General features: G+C 44.7%; 1 protein-coding gene across 1 annotated transcript; it reads left to right on the forward strand.

Moving 5' to 3' along the window:
* The first annotated feature begins 7,706 nt into the window (after positions 1 to 7,706).
* On the forward strand, positions 7,707 to 18,441 carry LOC127573880 (interferon-inducible GTPase 5-like). Its single transcript, XM_052022433.1, has 3 exons — positions 7,707 to 7,748; positions 11,467 to 11,604; positions 13,294 to 18,441. The coding sequence occupies exons 2-3, from the start codon at positions 11,558 to 11,560 to the stop codon at positions 14,477 to 14,479; spliced, it is 1,233 nt and encodes a 410-aa protein (XP_051878393.1). The 5' UTR covers positions 7,707 to 7,748; positions 11,467 to 11,557; the 3' UTR covers positions 14,480 to 18,441.
* The last annotated feature ends 1,806 nt before the right edge of the window (positions 18,442 to 20,247 follow it).

Below are 20,247 nucleotides of genomic sequence, written 5' to 3' on the forward strand. Positions count from 1 at the left end.
CCGAAGCCGAATCCTGTCCTCCTGTTTCCTTATACTGTAACCATGCATTTATCAGCCCTCTCTGTCCCTTTGTGAAACGTCTGAAGAGAATAATCTGAATGGGTAAATCAGCGTTGAATTCTAATACTCGAATACTAATACTCTAATTTTCAGAAAACGAGAAAGCACAACAAAAGTTCACGTTCTAGTTTTGTGCAGCAAAGTGAACACAATTGTTCAAAGGTCAGGATCACGCTTGTAGCATGTGTCCCAGGAGCACTGGAAGCAGGAATGAATAGTGGAGAGAGGTAGGTGTCGGTGACTTTACTGAGTGACAGTTTCCTTTCATCTTCAGCTCAGTTTCTCTTCCAGCCCCTCTAAGTGGGAGCTCCAGCCCCAGTGATAATTGCTTTAAGCAGACATGTGTGATTGTCGTTTCCTTTCAACCTCTGCCGAATCAGTTGTCGAAATGTTAATAGTATAAAATCTTCATGAGATTTGCCACTGGATCAAGACTTTGCTGTATAAAGTCCATTTGTAGGCCAATGCTACCCTCTGGTAAAAGAAATCATGTTTCTATCTTTCATGTTTGCAGATAACTTTGATTCACAATATGACGTTAAGGACTCAGAATGTCAGAATCCTCATCGACAGTTCCAACTGTGACAGACCTAAATACTGCTCTGCGATCACATCTCAGGGACAAAATCACTTTGACATGGCATTGTTGCACCGAGTGAAGCACGAGGGGCTAGAGACAGCCAGTTTGGAAAGAAATACAGTAGACATTCCTCCCTCTGGAGGGCCAAACTGGAAGAGGAACACCGTCTTCGTTTATTAACCTTCGCCATCAAGACCTTGAAACTATGTGTTCAGAGCACATAGTGGCCCTGCATGGGTGTTAACAGGAGTGCACCACCTCACAAATTACGTACCCACGTGCCCTGTCCGTGGAAGAGTCTGCAAGTCCAACATTGGCCTCATTCGCTACCTGGCAACCCACACAACCGGAGTTGAAGAACTTCATCCTCGATCCCTGGAACTAACTAGGAAGCAGCTTCATTTCTCCAGCACCATCCTTGAACTAATCGTCCCAACGTTCTTTCCAGGCAATGGAGTCTTTCTGAACTGCAGCCACTAGCGTAACACGAGACAGAACTCTGCACTGTGATCTAATATTACAGAGCTCATTGGGGTGAAATTCACTCAGTTTTTCGGCATTTATTTCTCACTCTCGGGTAGTGGCGACGTTGGAACTGGGAGGTAGTTGTAGAATGGAGTCATGGACACTCTTATCAAGGACAGAGTCACAGATCTAAACTTCGACCAAGTGTTCCTTGCAGTTGGCGCATCCTGCATCTGTCTTTGACAAGCTCTCCACCTTTAGGGACTTGGACCTTCGTTAGTCATATAGTCATGCAATCATATAGTTATACAGCACGGAAACAGGCCTTTCGGCCCAACTGGTCCATGCTGACCAAGTTTCCCCGTCCAAGCTCGTTCTATTTTCCAGCGCTTGGCCCATAACCTTCCAAACCTTTCCAATCCGTGTACCTGTCCATCTGTCTTTTAAAATTTGTTAATCTACCTGCCTAAACCACTTCCTCGGGCAGGTCAGTCCACATAGATACCACCTTTTGTGTAAAAACGTTGCCCCCTCAAGTTCATCTTAATTCTGTCCCCTCTCACCTGAAACCTATGTCCTCTGGTTGTTGATTCCTCAACCTTGAGGAAAAAAACTGAGCTCATTCACCCTATCTATATCTCTCGTGATTTTATACACCTCTATAAGGTCACCTTTCAGAGGCCTGTGCTCCAAGGAATAAAGTCCTAGCCTGTCCAACCTCTCCCTATAACTCAGTCCCTCAAGTCCTGGCAAGATCCTTGTAAATCTTTTTTGCACTCTTTCTAATTCAATAACATCTTTTCTATAGCAGGGCAACCAAAACTGAACACAATGCTCTAAGTGCGGCCCCACCACCATCCTGCACAACTGCACCATGACCTCTTAACATTATTACTCAATGCCCTGACTTATGAAGGCCAGCGTGTTAAAAGCCTTCTTCACCACCCTGTCTACCTGTGACTCAACTGTTAGTTAACCATGCACTTGTATTCCAAGATGCTTCTGTTCTACAACACGCCCCAGTGTCCTGACGTTCGCTGTGAAAGTCCTACCTTGATTTGACTTTCCAAACTGCAATACCTTGCCCTTATCCGAATTAAACTCTATTTGCCATTCTTCGGCCCACTTACTCAGCTGATCAAGATCACCCTGTAGGTTTTGATAACCTTCTTCATTGTCCACGGTAGCACCTATTTTAGTGTCACTTGCAAACTTACTACAGTGTATATTCTTACCCAAATTGTTGATATTGATGACAAACAACAATGGGCCCAGCACCATCTCTGAGGCACACCACTTGTCACAGGCCTCCATTCGAAGAAACAACCTTACATCATCACCCTCTGCTTTCTACCATCAAGCCAATTGTGTATCCAATGAGCCAGCTCTCCCGGAATTCCATGCAATCTAACCTTCAAGAGCAGCCTACTATGTGGAACTTTATCAAAGGCCTTACTGACGTCCACATAAACCACGTCTAACGCCCTCCCCTCCTTGACTTTCTTGGTCACATTCTCAAAAAACTCAATCCTTCATGATCTCCTGTGCACAAAGCCATGCTGTCTGCCCCTAATCATCCCATGTTTTTCCAGATAGATGTATATCTTATACCTCAGAATCCACTCCAGTAACTTACCTATCACAGATGTCACACTTATTGGTCTATCGTTCCCAGGTTTCTCTTTGCCGCCCTTCTTAAATAAAGGTACAACATTCGCTACCCTCCAACCTACCAGCACCTCACTCATGGCTAACGGTGATGCAAATATCTAAGCCAGGGCTCCCGCAGTTTCTTCTCCAGCCTCCCGCAGTTAGGTCCTGGAAATATGTCTATCTTCATACTTTTTAAGACACCCAACATCTCCTTTACTACAATGTCGACTGTCCCCAAGACCTAACCATTTATTTTCCCTTGTGCCAAATTCTTCATGCCTTTCTCCAAGGTAAAAACGGAAGAGAAATATTCATTAAGAGCCATGCCCATCTCCTGCGGCTCCATAAAAACATCTTTCTAGTTACTCTTTCTCCTTTGATATACATAAAATCTCTTTGGATTTTCCTTAATCTTCTCTGCCAAAGCTACACCATGCCCCCTTTTTATCCTCCTGATTTCCGTCTTGAGTACAATTCTGCATCCCTCATATTCCCCCAGGGATTCGCTCAATCCCAGCTGCTTGTACGACCCATGCCTCCTTCTTTTCCCTGGCCCAGGACCTCAACATCCTTCGTCATCCAGGGTTCCCTATTCCTACCAGATTTTCCCTTCACTCTAACAGGAACATGCAGACCTTGAGCTCTCACTACCTCACCTGTAAAAGCCTCCTACTTGCCAGAGTTCTCTTTGCCTGCAAACGACCTGCTCCAATCAACGTTTGAAAGCTCCTGTCTCTTACTGTCAAAATTCACTTGCCTCATTTTAGAAGTTTCAGCTGTGGACCAGTCTTGTTCCTTTCCATAATTAGTTTAAAACTAGGAGAACTATGGTCTCTGGTCACAAAGTGCTCCCCCCCTGTCACTTCAGTCTTCTGCCTCGCCCTCTTACTCAATAGTATGTCAAGCTTTGCTCTGTCCCCAGTAGGGACATCTATATATTGCCCAATGAAACGTTCCTGAATGCACTTAACAAATACTACCCCATCTGAGCCCTTAACTGTATGGCAGTTCCGGTCTATGTTAAGAACGTTAAAATCCCCTACTGTGAAAAATACCATTATTCTCGCAATTCTCCACAATCTCCCTGCATATATGTTCCTCTAATTCCCGTTGATTATTTGGGGGCCTGTAGTACAACCCCAAAAATATGATCATCCCCTTGTTATTTCTTACTGGATGATCCTTCAGTAATTTCATCTCTGACTCCTGCTGTGACAGTCCCCTTAATCAAAAATGCAGCTGCCCCTCCTCTCTTTCCGCCAACTTTATTCTCCCTCAGGCACCTGTACCCCGGAACATTCAACTGCCAATCCTGTCCCGCCCTCAGCGATGTTTCTGTAATGGCTATAATATCCCAGTCCTACGTAGTTATCCATGCCCTGAGATCATACTCCTTACATGTCAGACCTCACGTATTGAAGTAAATGCAATTTAATCCAATAGGTTTTCCATGCTCCCTAGCGTGCCCCTATCTTCATGCATACTCAACTTATTGTCACTGACTTCTGCATCACTCTCCAGACTCCCACTTGCCTTCCTGCTGCTTAGCATCACATCCCCATGCTAAACTAGTGTAAACCCACCCTAGCAGCACTAGGAAATCTGCCCGACAGGATATTGGTCGCGTTCCAGTTCAGTTGCAACCCCCCCCCCCCCCCCTCTTGTGCAGGTCACCTCTGACACAGAAAAGATCACAATGGTCCAAATATCTGAATCCCGGCCCCCTAAACCAATTTTTCAGCCATACATTCATTTGCCATATCCTCCTATTCTTCCCCTCACCAGCCTTCACTTGCACGTGGTCCTGAAAGCGCCAATGAATCCGTGTACATCGTGCATGTCAATCAGTTACAGAAACTCCGGCGTTCTTCGCCCCTACAGAACATCTGCTCTTTAGGTCAGGTTTTATGTTGGACCTTGCCATAGGCTTGGTTAAGAGCTGTTTCTGTTTCATTGAGGCGTGGTGGAATTTCCAATTGATAAACACCTTGCACTTACGGTTAATTCTATACTACATGCCTTGGTCTTCAACCAGGATTTAATCTGACATGAGCGAGAGTATTTAACATCGCGTTGTGCTTTTTTTTCAAAGTATATGAAGCAATGGGATTGAAATACACTGGAATGCAAATGTTTTGGGCACCCCTGGTCAAAAGTTCTGTTATTGTAAATAGTTAAATGAGTAGAAGATGAACTGATCTCCAAAAGTCAGAAAGTTAAAGATGAAACATCCTTTTTCAACATTTTAAGCAAGATTAGTGTATTATTTTAGTTTTCTACAATTTTAGAGTGAAAATAGGAAAGGAGCACCACGCAAAAGTTTGGGCACCCCAAGAGATCAGATAACTTTTACCAAGGTCTCAGGCCTTCATTAGCTTGTTAGAGCTATGAATTGTTCACAGTCATCTTTTGGAAAGGCCAGGTGATGCAAATTTCAAAGCTTTATAAATACCCTGACACCTCAAACGTTGCACCAACCATCAGCAGCCATGGGCTCTTCTAAGCAGCTGCCTACTTTGAACATTAAAATAAATGATGCCCACAAAGCAGTACAAGGCTATAAGAAGATAGCAAAAGGTTTTTAGGTAGCCGTTTCCTCCGTTCGTGATGTAATTAAGAAATGGCAGTTAACAGGAACGGTGGAGGTCAAGTTGAGGGCTGGAAGACCAAGACAACTTTCCGAGAGAACTGCTCATAGGTTTGCTAGAAATGCAAATCAAAACACCCGTTTGACTGCAAAAGACCTTCAGGAAGACTAAGCAGACTCTGGAGTGCTGGTGCACTGTTCTACTGTGCAGCGACACCTGCACAAATATGAACTTCATGGAAGAGTCATCAGAAGAAAACTTTTCCTGTGTCCTCACCACAAAATTCAGCGTCAGAAGTTTGCAAAGTAACAAATAAGCAAGCCTGATGTATTTTGGAAACAGGTCCTGTGGATTGATGCAGTTAAAATAGAACTTTTTGTCCTCAATATGCAAAGTTATGTTTGGAGAAAAAAAGGTGTAGAATTTCATGAAAAGAACACTTGTCCAACTGTGTACAGGGGGTGTATCGATCATGCTTTGGGTTTGTGTTACAGCCAGTGGCATGGGGAACATGTCACTGGTTGAGGGAAGAATTAATTCAATTAAATACTAGCAAATTCTGGAAGCAAACATCACACCGTCGGTAAAAAAGCTGAAGATGAAAAGAGGATGGCTTCTACAAAAGGATAACGATCCTAAACACACCTCAAAATCCACAATGGACTACCGCAAGAGGTATAAGCTGAAGGTTTTGCCATGGCCCTCACAGTGTCCCGACCTAAACATCAGCGAAAATCTGTGGAAAGACCTCAAAAGAGCAGTGCATGCAAGACAGCTCCAGAATCTCACAGAACTGGAAACCTTTTGCAAGGAAGAATGGACGAAAATTCCCCCAAACAAGAATTGAAAGACTATGATCTAGCTGCAGAAAGCGTTTACAAGCTGTGATACTTGCCAAGAGGGGTATTACTAAGTAATGACCATGCAGGGTGTCCAAACTTTTGCTTCCGGCCCTTTTCCTTTTTTGTTATTTTGAAACTGTAAAAGATGGAAATAAAGAAGTAATATTTCTTAAAATATTAAAGAAATGTGTCTTCTTTAAATTATGCCTTTTGGAAATCACGCCATCTTTTACTCGCTTAGCTATTCACAGTAACAGAAATTTTGACCAGGAATGCCCAAACTTTTGCATGTTATTGTATGTGTCACCCGGGTTCAAACAGCTTTGGCTGTGTACCAGATCCAAGGCCCCGAGACTACCTCATTGATTGACTGAGTGACGGAAAATAGCAGTTTAAGTGATTTTTTTTAAACTGCTGAAATAAAGGGAAAACGCAAGAAACGCTCAAGGCAGGCAGCTTCTGTTGAGATGAAGAAAGAGAGAGAGAGCTCATGTTTCTCGCCTGAAACCCCTTCATGAGAAGTAAGAAAGAAAACAGATCCGTTTTCAGTTGCAGCGAACGTGGGGGAGGGATGGGCAGAACAAAGTGAATATCTCTGCTTGGATGAGACCAAATGATTTAAAAGGGGCAGTAATAGCTCATTGCACTTCTATGTCAGCGTTTTGTGTTGCGAAGTCAAAGGCTGCGGGACATGCCCAGCAGGCCAGATTCTACCAACAGAAAGAGATAAACTGAGCCAAAATGTTGACAGACAGATATGGCCAGTTCTAATACAGAATGAAAGAAAGAGCCAGTTACCTAACTCTGACATTGTGTTGGGATGACTGAGACGTGCGCAGAAGGAAACTGAAGTGTTGCTCCTCGAACTTGCGCTGGGCCTCTTTCTAACAGTAGAGGAGGGCATAGACTGATAAAGTTAAAGTGTAAACTACGAGATAATGGAAGTGCAGGGTCACTCTTGTGTTCATGGTTGCCAGTCCCTGCTGCCGTTCTCCATGAGGGAGGGTGTCTTTCCTTTGACCTCATGTGAGGTGGGATGGGTGATTTGCAATCACCTGTTGTGCTGTTGTATTGGCGTCAACCACAGTTCAAATAAGAGAATATTCCAGCCAGTTTCCTCTCACCACCTCCCTCCCACCCACACCGGATACCACCACTCCCTCCCCAACTCACGGCCGTTTTCTCGGAAAACGTTTTGTCCTTTGGTTTCACTTTCAGTCGGCCCGTTTCATTCAACGTTCCTACAGTGACAGAACCCGCCGGGAGGATTCGTAGTTCAAACCCTCACAGATCACAGAACTCTAATCGGGAGGATTCGTAGTTCAAACCCTCACATATCGAGAAGAGAAGCAGAATCGGTGAGCTGGGAAGCTGAGTGGGGACGCTCACTCACGGTTCGACTGAAAGTGAAACCAAAGTACAAAACGTTTTCCGAGAAAAGGACCGTGAGTTGGGGAGGGAGTGGTGGTATGCGGGGTGGGAGGGAGGGTGGTGGTGAGAGGGAACTGGCTGGAAGATTCTCTTATTGGAACTGAGGTTGACGCCAATACATACCTTAAGGTGAGTGTCTCGCTGCTCGGGCCCTTGTTGCTCTCTGGGTTCACTGTCTGTGTGCTGTTGAGTCCCATTTGTTCATTGATGGGGTGAAGGCGTGAGATGCAAGTCCAAGTGTGTGTGGTTCACAGCTCCCGAACAGCAGCGACCCAGGGAAAGAGAATTAGTAGCTTGTGACTGGTGCTGACCCTCAAGGAGCTGTTTGGATTGTCAGATGTTGACGGTATTTGGCCAGTTGTTGAATGACCAGTTTCGACGCCGAACTGAAAGCTACATGTTCAGGTTTGGGAATCTGGCCCCGCCAGCAGACAGTGTAAGCAGCACAACAACGAGTGAACATCGCCAACAGACTTCAACAGCTTCAGAGAATGGCAACCTCAGACAACAGGGGCGGCAGGCATAAAGCTATTGACTGTTGTCCGGAGGCTTGACCTAGTTCGGAGACACAAGTTCAAATCCAACACCAGCAGGTAGGAATTTTTAATTCATGTAAGCAACGAAACCGAGAACGTAAACCAAGCATTAGTAACGGGTACTGTGGAGCTGCTAGTTGCTGTAAAAACTCTTCCGAAGGCTCCTGAAGGAAATCCCGCAGCCTCCTCCAGTTCCGGAGCAATGTGGTTAACCCTTGACTACCCTCGGCAGTGGCTGAAAACGACACTTAGTGCAATCGACAAGAGGCGAGATGAGACCAATTCCTGGTCGCAACCCACGGGCAAACGGACGCAAAGAATAGATTCACTGTGGGTTAGTGTGCGTCACCCAATTTTGACCTGGGGAGGACCAGTTGTGAATAGGAAATCAGAAGAGCTCAGTGAGAATCCAGCGCTCCATGGACATCGATCAATAGAATGTCACAAACTGGGACAACGGGAATCAACGAGACTAGTGGGTGGATGGTTTTGCAAACTGGAATCCGAGTGTTGAAGTTACACTCTTGATAAGCAAAAACTTGATTAGATCAGCCCTAGAAAGCTGCATTCTGCGGACATGCCGAGCAGAAGACGTGGACTGGGAGGCTTTCTTCTGATCGATTTGAGAATGGGTTATACGCAGCATACAAACAAGACAGGGAACAGTGGGCAAACCTGTCGTACTCAGACCTTATGGGGACGCTTTCTGCCCCAGTCCCCGTCCGCCTTTTGATTTGCTGCACTGATGCCTATGTATATCAGTTGTATCCAATACCCGATTCCCTCCCTAAAGCTGATTTTGCAGAGCCGGTCCATCATGTACGTGCGAAACACGATAATGCTGGAGAAACTCAGCAGGCCAGGCATCATCCGTGGAGAAAAGCAGGCGGTCAAAGTTTCGGGTCAGGACCCTTCTTCAGGACTCAAGTTCCTCCAGCATCATCGTGTTTTTCTTCCAGATTCCAGCATCTGCAGTCCTTCGTTTCTCTCATCATGTACGTGCGTTGTATCTTGTCAAAGGCATTATCCTGGTCCAAGATGATCAGGCAAGTGTCCACCCCCACCCCCACCCCTCTTGCACACAGTGAATGATACCCCCAACACATAAGGCTGGTAAAGATTTTCTTGCTGGGTACAGTACAAGTTTGGTCCAAGTGGATCAGCTGTTCCAGAACAGACCTGATCCAATTGACGATGGCCATGGACAGGAACTTATAATCCACATTCAACAGTGATATAGGTCTCCAATTTCTGCCTGCAGAAGAGGGTGGTGATGCCCTGATGCTGTGCTAAACCTGCAGGGTTGCTGAAGGTGTTGCACAACTTTGCATCTTTTACTGTTTCTGTCTAGAGTCTGGATGTGCTGTCCATTCTGTTGTCGCCACTGACGGATTGCCCAGCCACATCGATGATGTAGTTGAAGTTATCGGCCAGAATGGACGTCGCCAGCAGTGGTGGGAGCTGTTGCAAGACAGTGCACGTTTTGTATGGGCGAAGGGTACACATTAATTAATTGAAGTGGAGTGTTTTGGTGCACTAAGTCCACCTAGAGGAGTCCACCAAGCACCTCTTTGACTTTAGTGATGGAAGTTACTTCCCCGCAGCAGGATACCCAGACCAGCAGTGCGACAATCGTTGACCGAACCATACTGACAACCGCGGGATCACCATCGAGACAACTCTGATAGCTGCGGAGGTGTGGCAGTCCACACTCTTGTAGAAAAGTTACATCCGTCTTGACCTTGGCAAGGTATTCTAAGGTGTCAACACATCGTTCAGTGTTGTTCGCCGTATGCACGTTGAGTGATGCGAATTTCAAATTCATCCCTCACATTTCAGGCGGGGCTGTGAGCTTGGACAGCAGTTGCCGCAAACAGGACGGAGGTCGGATCCACCGCTATCCAGGGGAACCATAACACCAATTCCTTCAAGCAAAGATGTCCCAATTTTAGATTTATTTTTCGTGAGCCTGATTTAGCATTAGCGCAAACTGTAGCATAACAAAATGGATGCAATGAAACTTCGAGGCATCTATCCTCACCTCATTCTGTATCTAACCTTCCCTGCTCCATCCTCACTCTTCCCAACCAACTTGGTTTCTAACTGACTGGAAGAGCTGATACGTTTTACCTGTTTCTGCTCCATTTCCCTGCTCCCGCGCCATACCAATTATTCCATCAGTTGTAAACTTCTAATCGTTTTGAATATGTACTGCAAGTGCAATCCGTGTCCCGTCTCTCTGCTCTCACTGCTGCTTCAGCATTGAATGTGTGAAAAAAAACTTCCACTTCACTGAGAGGTTCTTGACAGGGACCTGCTACAGGTCAGGACCCTTGGGACTCGTGCCTGCAATAAACATGTCTACCTGGGTATTAATCCAGTATTGTCCGTATCTCTGCACTATTTAGGGATATAAAGAAAGGGAGAGCAGGTAACCGCTCACTGTCTGTTTTAGGTCTCCGGTGTGCGGATTCTTGGAACTTAGCTTCAGGATAAGAGTGACACTGTACAGGTGGGTACAACTGATGGAGTGAGAAATTTATGGGCCGGTGTGGTAAAGCGTCCCGTGCATTGCCTCTTTGACATTCCAGAAGTTGTTTGATAAGGTTTTGCATGAGCGATTATTAAAGAAGACGAACGCATCGGATTTGAGGTCGCCACCTTGGGTGTTGCTGCCTGACAGAGTCACCAGAGAGACCAAAGAGTGATCCAGTGAGAGGGAAATGGAGAACGGGGTTCACGGGAGCCGTTCTGGAGGCCTTCATTCAGCGGGTCCGGTTTGTCCTGCAGCTCGAGACGAGCGAGCGGACTCAGCCCGTGTAAAGGAGAAGTGGGAATGTTCCTGACAGTGAATTATCGTCGAGGTCCCAGGAGAGGAGGGAGTGTAGGCCACTAAACATAAAAACGGGGCGATTCGTGAAGAGGGGCATGTTATTGCTGGTGGCAGGACCGGGGACACGTTGGACATAGATGAATTTACCAGCGCCACGAATGGCATACGGGGTCCACACAAGCACTGAGTGAAAGAGAACGTCAGTCCGACACCCCAACCCCTCTCTCCACTACCCGTCAGGCAGTAAGACGTCAAAGGAGGGGTTTCCAAAGCTCAGCTCCTGTGCTGTTGAAGAAAGTGAGAAACTCAGCCGGAACAAGGTAAACTGAGGCAATGTGTGAATCCGTGTGGGAGCAACAGCGGAGAGAGACGAGGTCCTGCTGAAGCATGTTGACTGGAGACGAATGCTTATTGGACCAGGGTCACGTTAGGTGCGTCCTGTAATGAACTGCCGCTGACTGTCTCTATTTCCCTATAGACAGAGAAACATCACACACCTAAAGACAAAGAGGATCACCGAGCCCACAACCTCTCAGAGAAAGCGTTGGAAACAGGGGTCGTCGCACAGAATGTTCAGTGAGAGACAAAGAACGGGATTGGGAGGAGCCAAATCCAGGTTGGTGAGGACACGCCGCACCTTGTGTCTCCGCAGCACCTCCTGCCTCAGCACAATCTGCTAGCGTAGTATAAAGCCAGTGCTCAACTTTCTAAGTATGGCCATCTGAATTACCGTTGGTATTCTCTAATCTCCAGCCAGTGAGCCCAGAAATAGCACCACATTCCCCATCACTGATGTCCACTCACCTCTGACACCGCTCCATCCCGCCCCCCACCACACACACACACACACATAGAGAGAGAGAGAGAGAGAGAGAGAGAGAGAGAGGGGGGGGGGGAGAGAGAGAATCCCCAGCGCTTTGGCTCGCCCATGTGCCTCCCCCCACCACCCCGCTACCCCCACCACTGTCAACACCACCCCGCCTACAAGTCTCCCATCCTTTCACCCTGCTGCTGCTGACACTGATTTAAAATAAAACAAGATTCTACCGTTAATCGTGGACGAAAATCCCTGAAACCTGTAAGTTTCTGGACCATGAAAATTTACGCTCCTCTCCTACCCTGCTGATTTTCTATTGAGACCGTTTTTTTTCGCATTGACCCCTCTCATCTATTAGTTGACAGAGTAAGAGAAGGTTGGGGTGAAAGAAAACAATGAAACCAGTTCTGGAGATAGAAATGTTTGCACTGATTCAGCTGTGATTCATGGAAATGTTTAATGTTCTTGTCTGTGTTCCTTTGGGGTTTATTCACTCCAGGGCTGCTGAGCTACCAGATCCTGGATCCACCCAGATTCCCCCATCCTCGCCACACCCGTGCCTCAAATTATAGTAATTGTCCCATTGTCGAGCAACATGTCATTTCTGTAACTCGCTTACTGACAGCTGCAGTCCTCTGCGTCGGATGGATTCAAAAGGCAGGTGTTTGTACAGATTACATGTACTTATTCGTTTGCAGATGACATTCGCTACAGACTTCATAACATCACAAAGCCATAGACTCCAGAAGGAGTGCGGTAGTCTGTTAAGAGTAAATATGCGTTCCTTGAATTATATAGGATCCTTGTGAGAACATATCTGGTATGCAGTGCACACGTTTATTCTCCTCACTTGGAGAAGGGTGCAATTGGCATGGAGAAAGTGCAGTGAAGATCCACCAGGCAAGGTCCTGGGATAGTGGGTCTGCATGGAGGAGGAAGTGGACCAGACTTGTATTCCTAAATTTACGAGGAATGAAGGGATCTTTCACGAATCTCTTACAGGGCTGAATAAGCTGGATGCAAGGAATGTTTTCTGAGGTTGAGGAATCCAGATCCAAGAGCCACAGTCCAAAACACGGGAGAAATCATTCATGACTGAAATTATCTTTTTTTCACTCAGATGCTGATAAGACATTGAAGCTCCCTATCCTCGTTTGACTAATCTAGAGCAGAAAGAAGGTACAAGGACAATTCCGGTTCTGCATTAATGCAACAAAATGCACATAGGTCGGGTGTACCTTTGCAGTACGGGGCTCGGGAGCAAGGGAAGTAAGAATGAAAGGTGGGCACAGATGGTTCAGTGATTTTATTGGGTAACATGTTCCGTGGCTTTTCAGTTCAATCTGTCTTCTAGTTTCTGTTAGTAGGATTTCCAGTCCCAATATTTCTGCTTTAAGTCAGAAACCTGCCTTTATAGCCTCCCTTCGCCCTCTGACGACGGAAGTTGGAGAAATGTTGAGAGTATAAAATCTTCATTCTTTTCAACAGAGCGAAGATGCATCAGTCTTCAGAAGTTCTATTCTTCAATCCGCAAGAACTCAAAAGGCTTGAGTCATCTTATAGCTCTGGTGGGCTAGAAGCGACTGTGCCTCTGATTCAGGAGAAACTAAACAATCTGAAGAGCGCCAAACTTCACATCGCAGTGACGGGAGAATCGGGTACAGGGAAATCGAGCTTCATCAACGCTATGAGAAAGCTCGATGACACTGATGAGAGAGCGGCTAAAGTTGGGAACACAGAAACCACAATGAAACCAACCCCATATGAACATCCTGATTTTCCTGAAGTTTCCTTCTGGGACCTGCCGGGAATTGGAACGACAACATTTCCGGCGGAGGATTATCTGACGGAAGTGAACTTTCAAAAATACGACTGCTATATCCTTGTTTTAGGCGATAGATTTAATGAAAATGATGCAAATCTGGCCAAAGAGGTGAACAGGCTGGGGAAGACATTATACTTTGTGCGATCTAAAATCGACCTTGTCTTTCAAAACAAAGTTGTTGAGAAGGAAAAAGAACTGGACAAAATCAGGAATTACTACGTTGACAAATTGAGAAACGCAGGAATTTCAGAAGCCACGGTTTTCCTGATATCAATTTTTCAGAAAACAGAATTTGATTTTGATGATTTAATCGAAACTCTGGCAAACAGCTTTGACGACATAAAGAAAGATCTTTTCTTAAAGTCACTTCCAAGCATGACAATAAAGATTCTGGAGCAGAAACGAAATCAGCTGAAAAAACAGATTTGGATGTTGGCAACTCTTTCAGGAACAATCGGAGCGGTGCCAATTCCTGGATTGTCCTTTGCCTGTGACCTTGGGATACTGGTCACAGCAATAATAGATTTCCGAAGTTATCTCGGGCTGAATGATGATTCTCTTCAAAGACTGGCCAACATGACAGGGAAACGTGTGGAGGTTCTGAAAGCAGCAGTGACAACCCCTTTGATGGGTGAAATAAATGAGGATTTCGTGAAAAGAATACTGCTGGGTTCCACATATCTTGCTATTTCAGCTATTGAGATCGGTCTTGATATAATACCAGTCGTTGGCTCCATCTTCGGAGCAGCATCGTCATTCGCTATGACCTACAAGTTACTGAGAAATGCACTGGAAGATCTCACCGAGAATGCAAAGAGAGTGGTGAAGGTTGCGCTTGTCAGTGATTAATATATTACACATTAAACAATCGGTTCACCTAGTTCCTGTAAAGTATCAGCGATTGAAAAATAAGTTAAAAAGTGGAAAATGTAAAAGATGCGAAAAATCTAAAATAAACCGGAAAATTCTGGAGGTATGAGATCCAGTAAACCCACAGCGAGACCACAGATGCCGCCTGCCCCGCTGAGCATCTCCTGCGTTGTCTGATTTTTAATAAAGAAAATTAAACGACGGATCCCACGTCCACGAGACGTTACAAATCGATTCCCAGCTGATGAATTATTTTTGAAGCCCAGTCGCTGTTGTAACCCTGGCAACCACGGCAAACAGCACGTGTACAAAAGAAAACTCCGAGGCGATAAGGTGAATGTCTAGTGGGACCACTTCTGAAGAATAAATATTGGCGAAAGTATTGAGAGCTGCTCCTCTGCCTCTCTTCACAGGGCCCACTGGATATTCCACACCCATCCCAGAAGTAAATGGCACCTCGGTTCATCCCGGCAAGCGAGAGGGCCACTTCATTTGATATCCGGGCTGGTGCGCTTTCCCCTCATTGTAACCTTGGAAGTGGGTTCCTCGAACTGCAGACATTTCGCAACAATTATGACCTTTTTGCCTCTATTTCATCACGCGAATTTTCTGCAGCCGTTGCTGATTTCTGGTTCCATCCCCAATCAGTGACGTCACTGGTTCTTCAGATGACGGAAGCGTCCATGACAGACAACACGTTACTGCCAAGAGGAGAGCTTCACCTGGGCGACGATGGAATTGGAAACATCCTACAAGGACATTACGCCCTTTGTTCTGAGTGTCTGCTGTCCTTGTGATCCTGCAGCCTCAGAATTCCCCGGTAGATGTCACTGCAGAGAATTTCTATTCTGGCACTGGTCTGGTTGCGGGGGGGAGGAGAGGCCGAGGTAGTGGGGGTTCCATGATGCTCGTAGCTGGAAAGCACAGGTCTCACATCCAGCACTGATCCCATCAGAGGATGAATTAGAAACCATAACGTCACAACCGCGAGAGGAAAAAGGTGGAGCCAGAGTTCATTCTCCTTTTCACTCCAACTGGCACTACATCAACACGTTTACTGAATAAGGTGGGAAAAAAACAACAGAATGAACTTTTCAACATTCTATTTCAGATCAACAATTATACCGAGAGCTTCACTATCTAATTAATCAAAGACACAACGTTTTCTTGGACTGGAACTTCTACCGCATTTCCGGGGAAAAGGTAAACCTCTACAAGAAGCTGAGGGACGAAGTCCAACAGAAACCTTGCGACCTCAAGCACAAATGGTAGATGGAGAGAACACAGGAGATGCAGTTGCTGATGTCCATGATATGTACAGATTCATCAGAACTGATAAGACCACAAGATCACAAGATCACAAGATAAGGGAGCAGAAGCAGGCCATTCGGCCCATCGAGTCTGCTCCAAGGAAAAGGGAAAAAGAAATGGGGTGGGAAAAAAAGAGAGAAAAAAAAAAACTATTCTAATCCCATTTGCCAGCCTTATCCCCATCAAAGGTCTGAATCACTAAAAACCCGCTTCTCTAAGAATCAAGAACAGAGGAGAGCTTGTCAAGGACAGGTATGCAGTGATCCCGGTTGGAAGAAACAATTTAGAGTACTGCACAACTGTGGACTTGTCCTTGATGTAAGTATCCTGATCTCCATGATATAGCTCTCGGTTCCAAATTCGCCACCACCCCGTACCGACAAAAAAGGCTGAAAAGAACACCTGCCTACTGAAACCAACAAAGCGTTGGAAGCAGACCAGATCCCTGTTGAAGTTCTCAAACTTGGTGGATCACAGCCTGATTTCCCACATTTGGGAAGAGGAGGATATGCCGTGGGACATCACAGGTGGTATAGTTGTGACCATCTTTAAATGGAGAGACAAATCCGACTGCAGTTATTACAAATGGATCCACCCACTGCACATTGCCATGGAAAGACATGGCCAGGGCCTGCCTCAACCCTATCTTCCAGTGGCTGAATACTACTCCCCGAATAAAAATGTAGAAAAACAATGGACATGACCTTTGATGTATGACAACTCCAAGACAAACAGTATTAACCACTCTATTGCGTGCTTTGTTGACCTCACTCAATAGTGTCAATCCATCATAATGGCGTACAAGTTCTGAATATTACCAAAGACTTCACCTCAGCCCAAATCTCAGTGTGGACTGTAATCAAACAAAGATTCAATATCACCACTACCTTTTCACAATCGTTCTCACTGCAATGCTGATCCTCTCCTACAACCATCTTCCTGCTTGTGTACAGCTAATCAACAGGACCAATGGAAATTATTCAACCGACGCTGTTCCCAGTCCAAAATTCAGGTCAACCCGACCTCAGCCATGAAGCAGCTTCATGGCAACGAACAGTCGACATTTGCCTAAACAGACGTTTGGAAGCCAAGCGCTGACATATTCGCTGAAGGCTCCGAGAGGATGGACTTGCACTACAATACAAATGTCCTCTCCAACATGCCCCAACTGTGCATACCACCCTCGGATAATAAAGGATTGTTATACATGGCGTGCTCCTCTTTTCATGGAACCAAAAGTAAACATTTACAACCAAATTCACCATCTCCTTTAGTGCGTCAGCCTAGCTTTTGGCCGTCTGGGGAAAAAAAATGCATCAAAAGTTAACATCTGAAACCCAGTTCAAAGATCAGGATCTACTGCAAAGCAATGATCCCCGCCGTGTGTAGGTTTATATGCCAGGAGATACCTGCACCTCATACCTCGACGTTAAAAATATCACTGACGTTGTCATCAGAAGTCCAAATCCACTGGCAGGATACGCGAAGCAACATTGGTGTCCCCTCCCAGGCCATCATCTCCCATTGAGGTGCATTGCAATTAGCCGGCTCCATTGGGCAGAACACGTTGTTCACACGTCCGACGCAAGACTCCCAAAACAGACACTCCATGCTGAGCTTCATCAGGACAGGTTATTACCGCGTGGACAGAGAGAACTAAAATCATGGATGTCCTCAAAGTCTCCTAGGAAAAAAATAGCAGTAGTCCTACGGAGTCTGGGGAAGTCCTGGCCATGACTGCTCGAAGTGGAGGAGCGTTCGGGATTGTACAGTTTCTCTATCGCGAGTAAGTGGGAGGTCAGTGTACGGGTTAGAAGGAGCGCGTCATCTCACAAACTACCCACATTCCCAGCCCACCCGGCCCCACCCGAGGCACAGTCCACGAATCCACGTTTGCCTCATATGCCACATTCTCGCAACCCACAGAACCAGAGTAGAAGGAAGTTATCCTCGATCCCCAGGACTTTCCGAGAAGAAACGGCATTTCTCCAGTCCCTTCCAGGAGTTAAACGTCCCGAAGTTCTTTAGAGGAAATAATTCTGAAGTACAACCACTGCGATAACTTGGATCAGAACGATGCGCTGTGATCTGATATTACAGAGTCCACTGCGGTGAAATCTAATGGTGCAGATCAGTCGTTCACAACCTTGATGGAAGGCAGGACTGTCAGGCCGAATCACCGGAGCCCACCGGTACTGTTACCCCACATAGTTAAATGTTTAACTTCACAAATAAACAAATTCTAATGATTATTACCAGACCTGTTTATGTTCAGGTTCCCCCCGACCCCCTCCTTCACCCCCCGCCCCAACCCCCGCCCCCCTACAAACGACAACATGCCAGGAATAGTTTCCTGATTTAAAGTGCAGTGAAGTCTGGATGGTGTTTCAGTCTGTTCAATGACAGTATTTACTTGAAATAATTTGTAAGTCCTCACCCGTCTCAGAGACTAGGTAACAGCCTCTTTTTGTAGATCCCGACAGTATCACACCACAGGTTGTAAAATATCCACCGTTTTGCAAACTAGACCCCCCTCTGCAAAATAGACGTATTTGTTTGGTATTGTTTTCGGTCCCTCTGTGGAGCGTCCTTCAATTTTCTCGTCAAACTCTCACTTGTGAGTGGTGCTAAAAGTCTGAAATAAAATCACAAAACGAGGAAACGCTCTTCACGTCCGGCAGCATCGTGACAGAGAAACAGAGAGAATGTTCATGGCTTTGACCTTACCCTCTAATAACAGGTCATCGACCTGAACCCCTATTAAGGCCCCTATTATCTTTTTACAAGGTCATATACGCAACTGTCATATCTCACGTTTTTTTTAGTCAATGGAAAGGGTTGGAATTTCATTCCTCTTTCCGAGCTAAATCTAAGGGGTCTCAATTTTTATAGATAATACAATTTCATTTGATCAACATAAGGTAATAACTGATACTAATGGTCGCTTTGTTATAGTATCAGAAAAAATAGATAAATAGATTAATGGTATTTGCCAATATTTATGCTCCAAACACGGATGACTCAGGATTCTTTGAACGATTTTTTGCACTTTTGCCAGATTTGAATCTTAATTCTCTGGTTTCAGGAGGAGACTTTAATCGTTGGTTAGATTCAAGGTTAGATAGGTCATTTACTAAACCAGAAGCTCTTAATAAATCAGCTTTATTTCTTCAATCATTTTAAATGAAATCTGGTGTCACGGATGTTTGGCATTTCTTACTTCCAGAAGATAGGGAATATTAATTTTTCTCTCATGTTCACCGCACATATTCCAGAATTGACTATTTTTATTGATAATCAAATGACTCCATCAGTTTGAACCTGTGATTATAAAGAGATTGCACTTTCAGCTTTCATGATTTCTCTTTCATGCTCCTGTGCTTTTATCTTTAGATCTTCCTGGATTCCCTCAAACAAAGAGATTTTGGTGTTTTAATCTGACTTTGTTATCTGATAAAGACTTTTTAAAATTTTTGGAGAAACAAATTGTCCTTTTCTTTGAAGAAAATATGCTGGAAGAGACCTCTAGTCTTACTATATGAGATGCTTTTAAAGCCTTTATTAGAGGACAAATTATCTCTTATATGGCAAGCATTAAGAAAAAAGCTAACAGAGAAAGATTTGATTTAGCTAATCAGTTGAAACTACTAGACCAAAAATATGCCTTGGATCCAGATCCTGCTTTATATAAAAGGTGAGTGGAAATTAAAACCAAATATGATCTTATATTAACAAATCCAATTGAAAGTCCACTTTTAAGAGATAAAAGTCAATTTTGTATTCATGTAGACAAAACAGGTAAATTGCTGACTAACCAATTAAAAACCTCTATCGCTAGATGACAAATTAAAGAAATTTGCAAGCTAATGGTGAGAGAACAACTGATCATTTAGAAATAAATGTTACTTATAGAGAATTTTATTTTAAACTTTATAGTTCTGATTTTCCTAAAGATGATACCATCATGAATAATTTTTTGACCAATTAAACTTTCCTACACTCTCTGCTGATAACTGAAAACAGTTGGATCAATCTATTACTTATGAGGCAATTTCCAAGGTTGTACATTCATTGCACTCTGGAAAGACTCCAGGTCCTGATGGATTTCCTGGAGAATTTTATAAGGCCTTTTCTTCTTTGCTTATACCTTATTTATCATCTGTCTTTTCAGACTCTTTTAAATTGGGTAGGTTACCACAATCTTTTTTATGAAGCTTCCATTTCACTCATTCTTAAGAAAAATAAGAACCCAATGGAATGTTCTTCGTACAGACCAATTTCTTTACTTAATGTTGATGTTAAAATTTTATCTAAAGCTCTGGCTCGTAGATTGGAGAATATTTTACCATCAATTATATCTGATGATCAGGCTGGTTTTATTAAAAATCATTATCTCATTTTAATATTCGTCATTTACTGCATATTATCTATTCTCC

This window comes from Pristis pectinata, chromosome 8 (genome assembly GCF_009764475.1).
Source record: "Pristis pectinata isolate sPriPec2 chromosome 8, sPriPec2.1.pri, whole genome shotgun sequence".
Lineage (NCBI taxonomy): Eukaryota > Metazoa > Chordata > Chondrichthyes > Rhinopristiformes > Pristidae > Pristis > Pristis pectinata.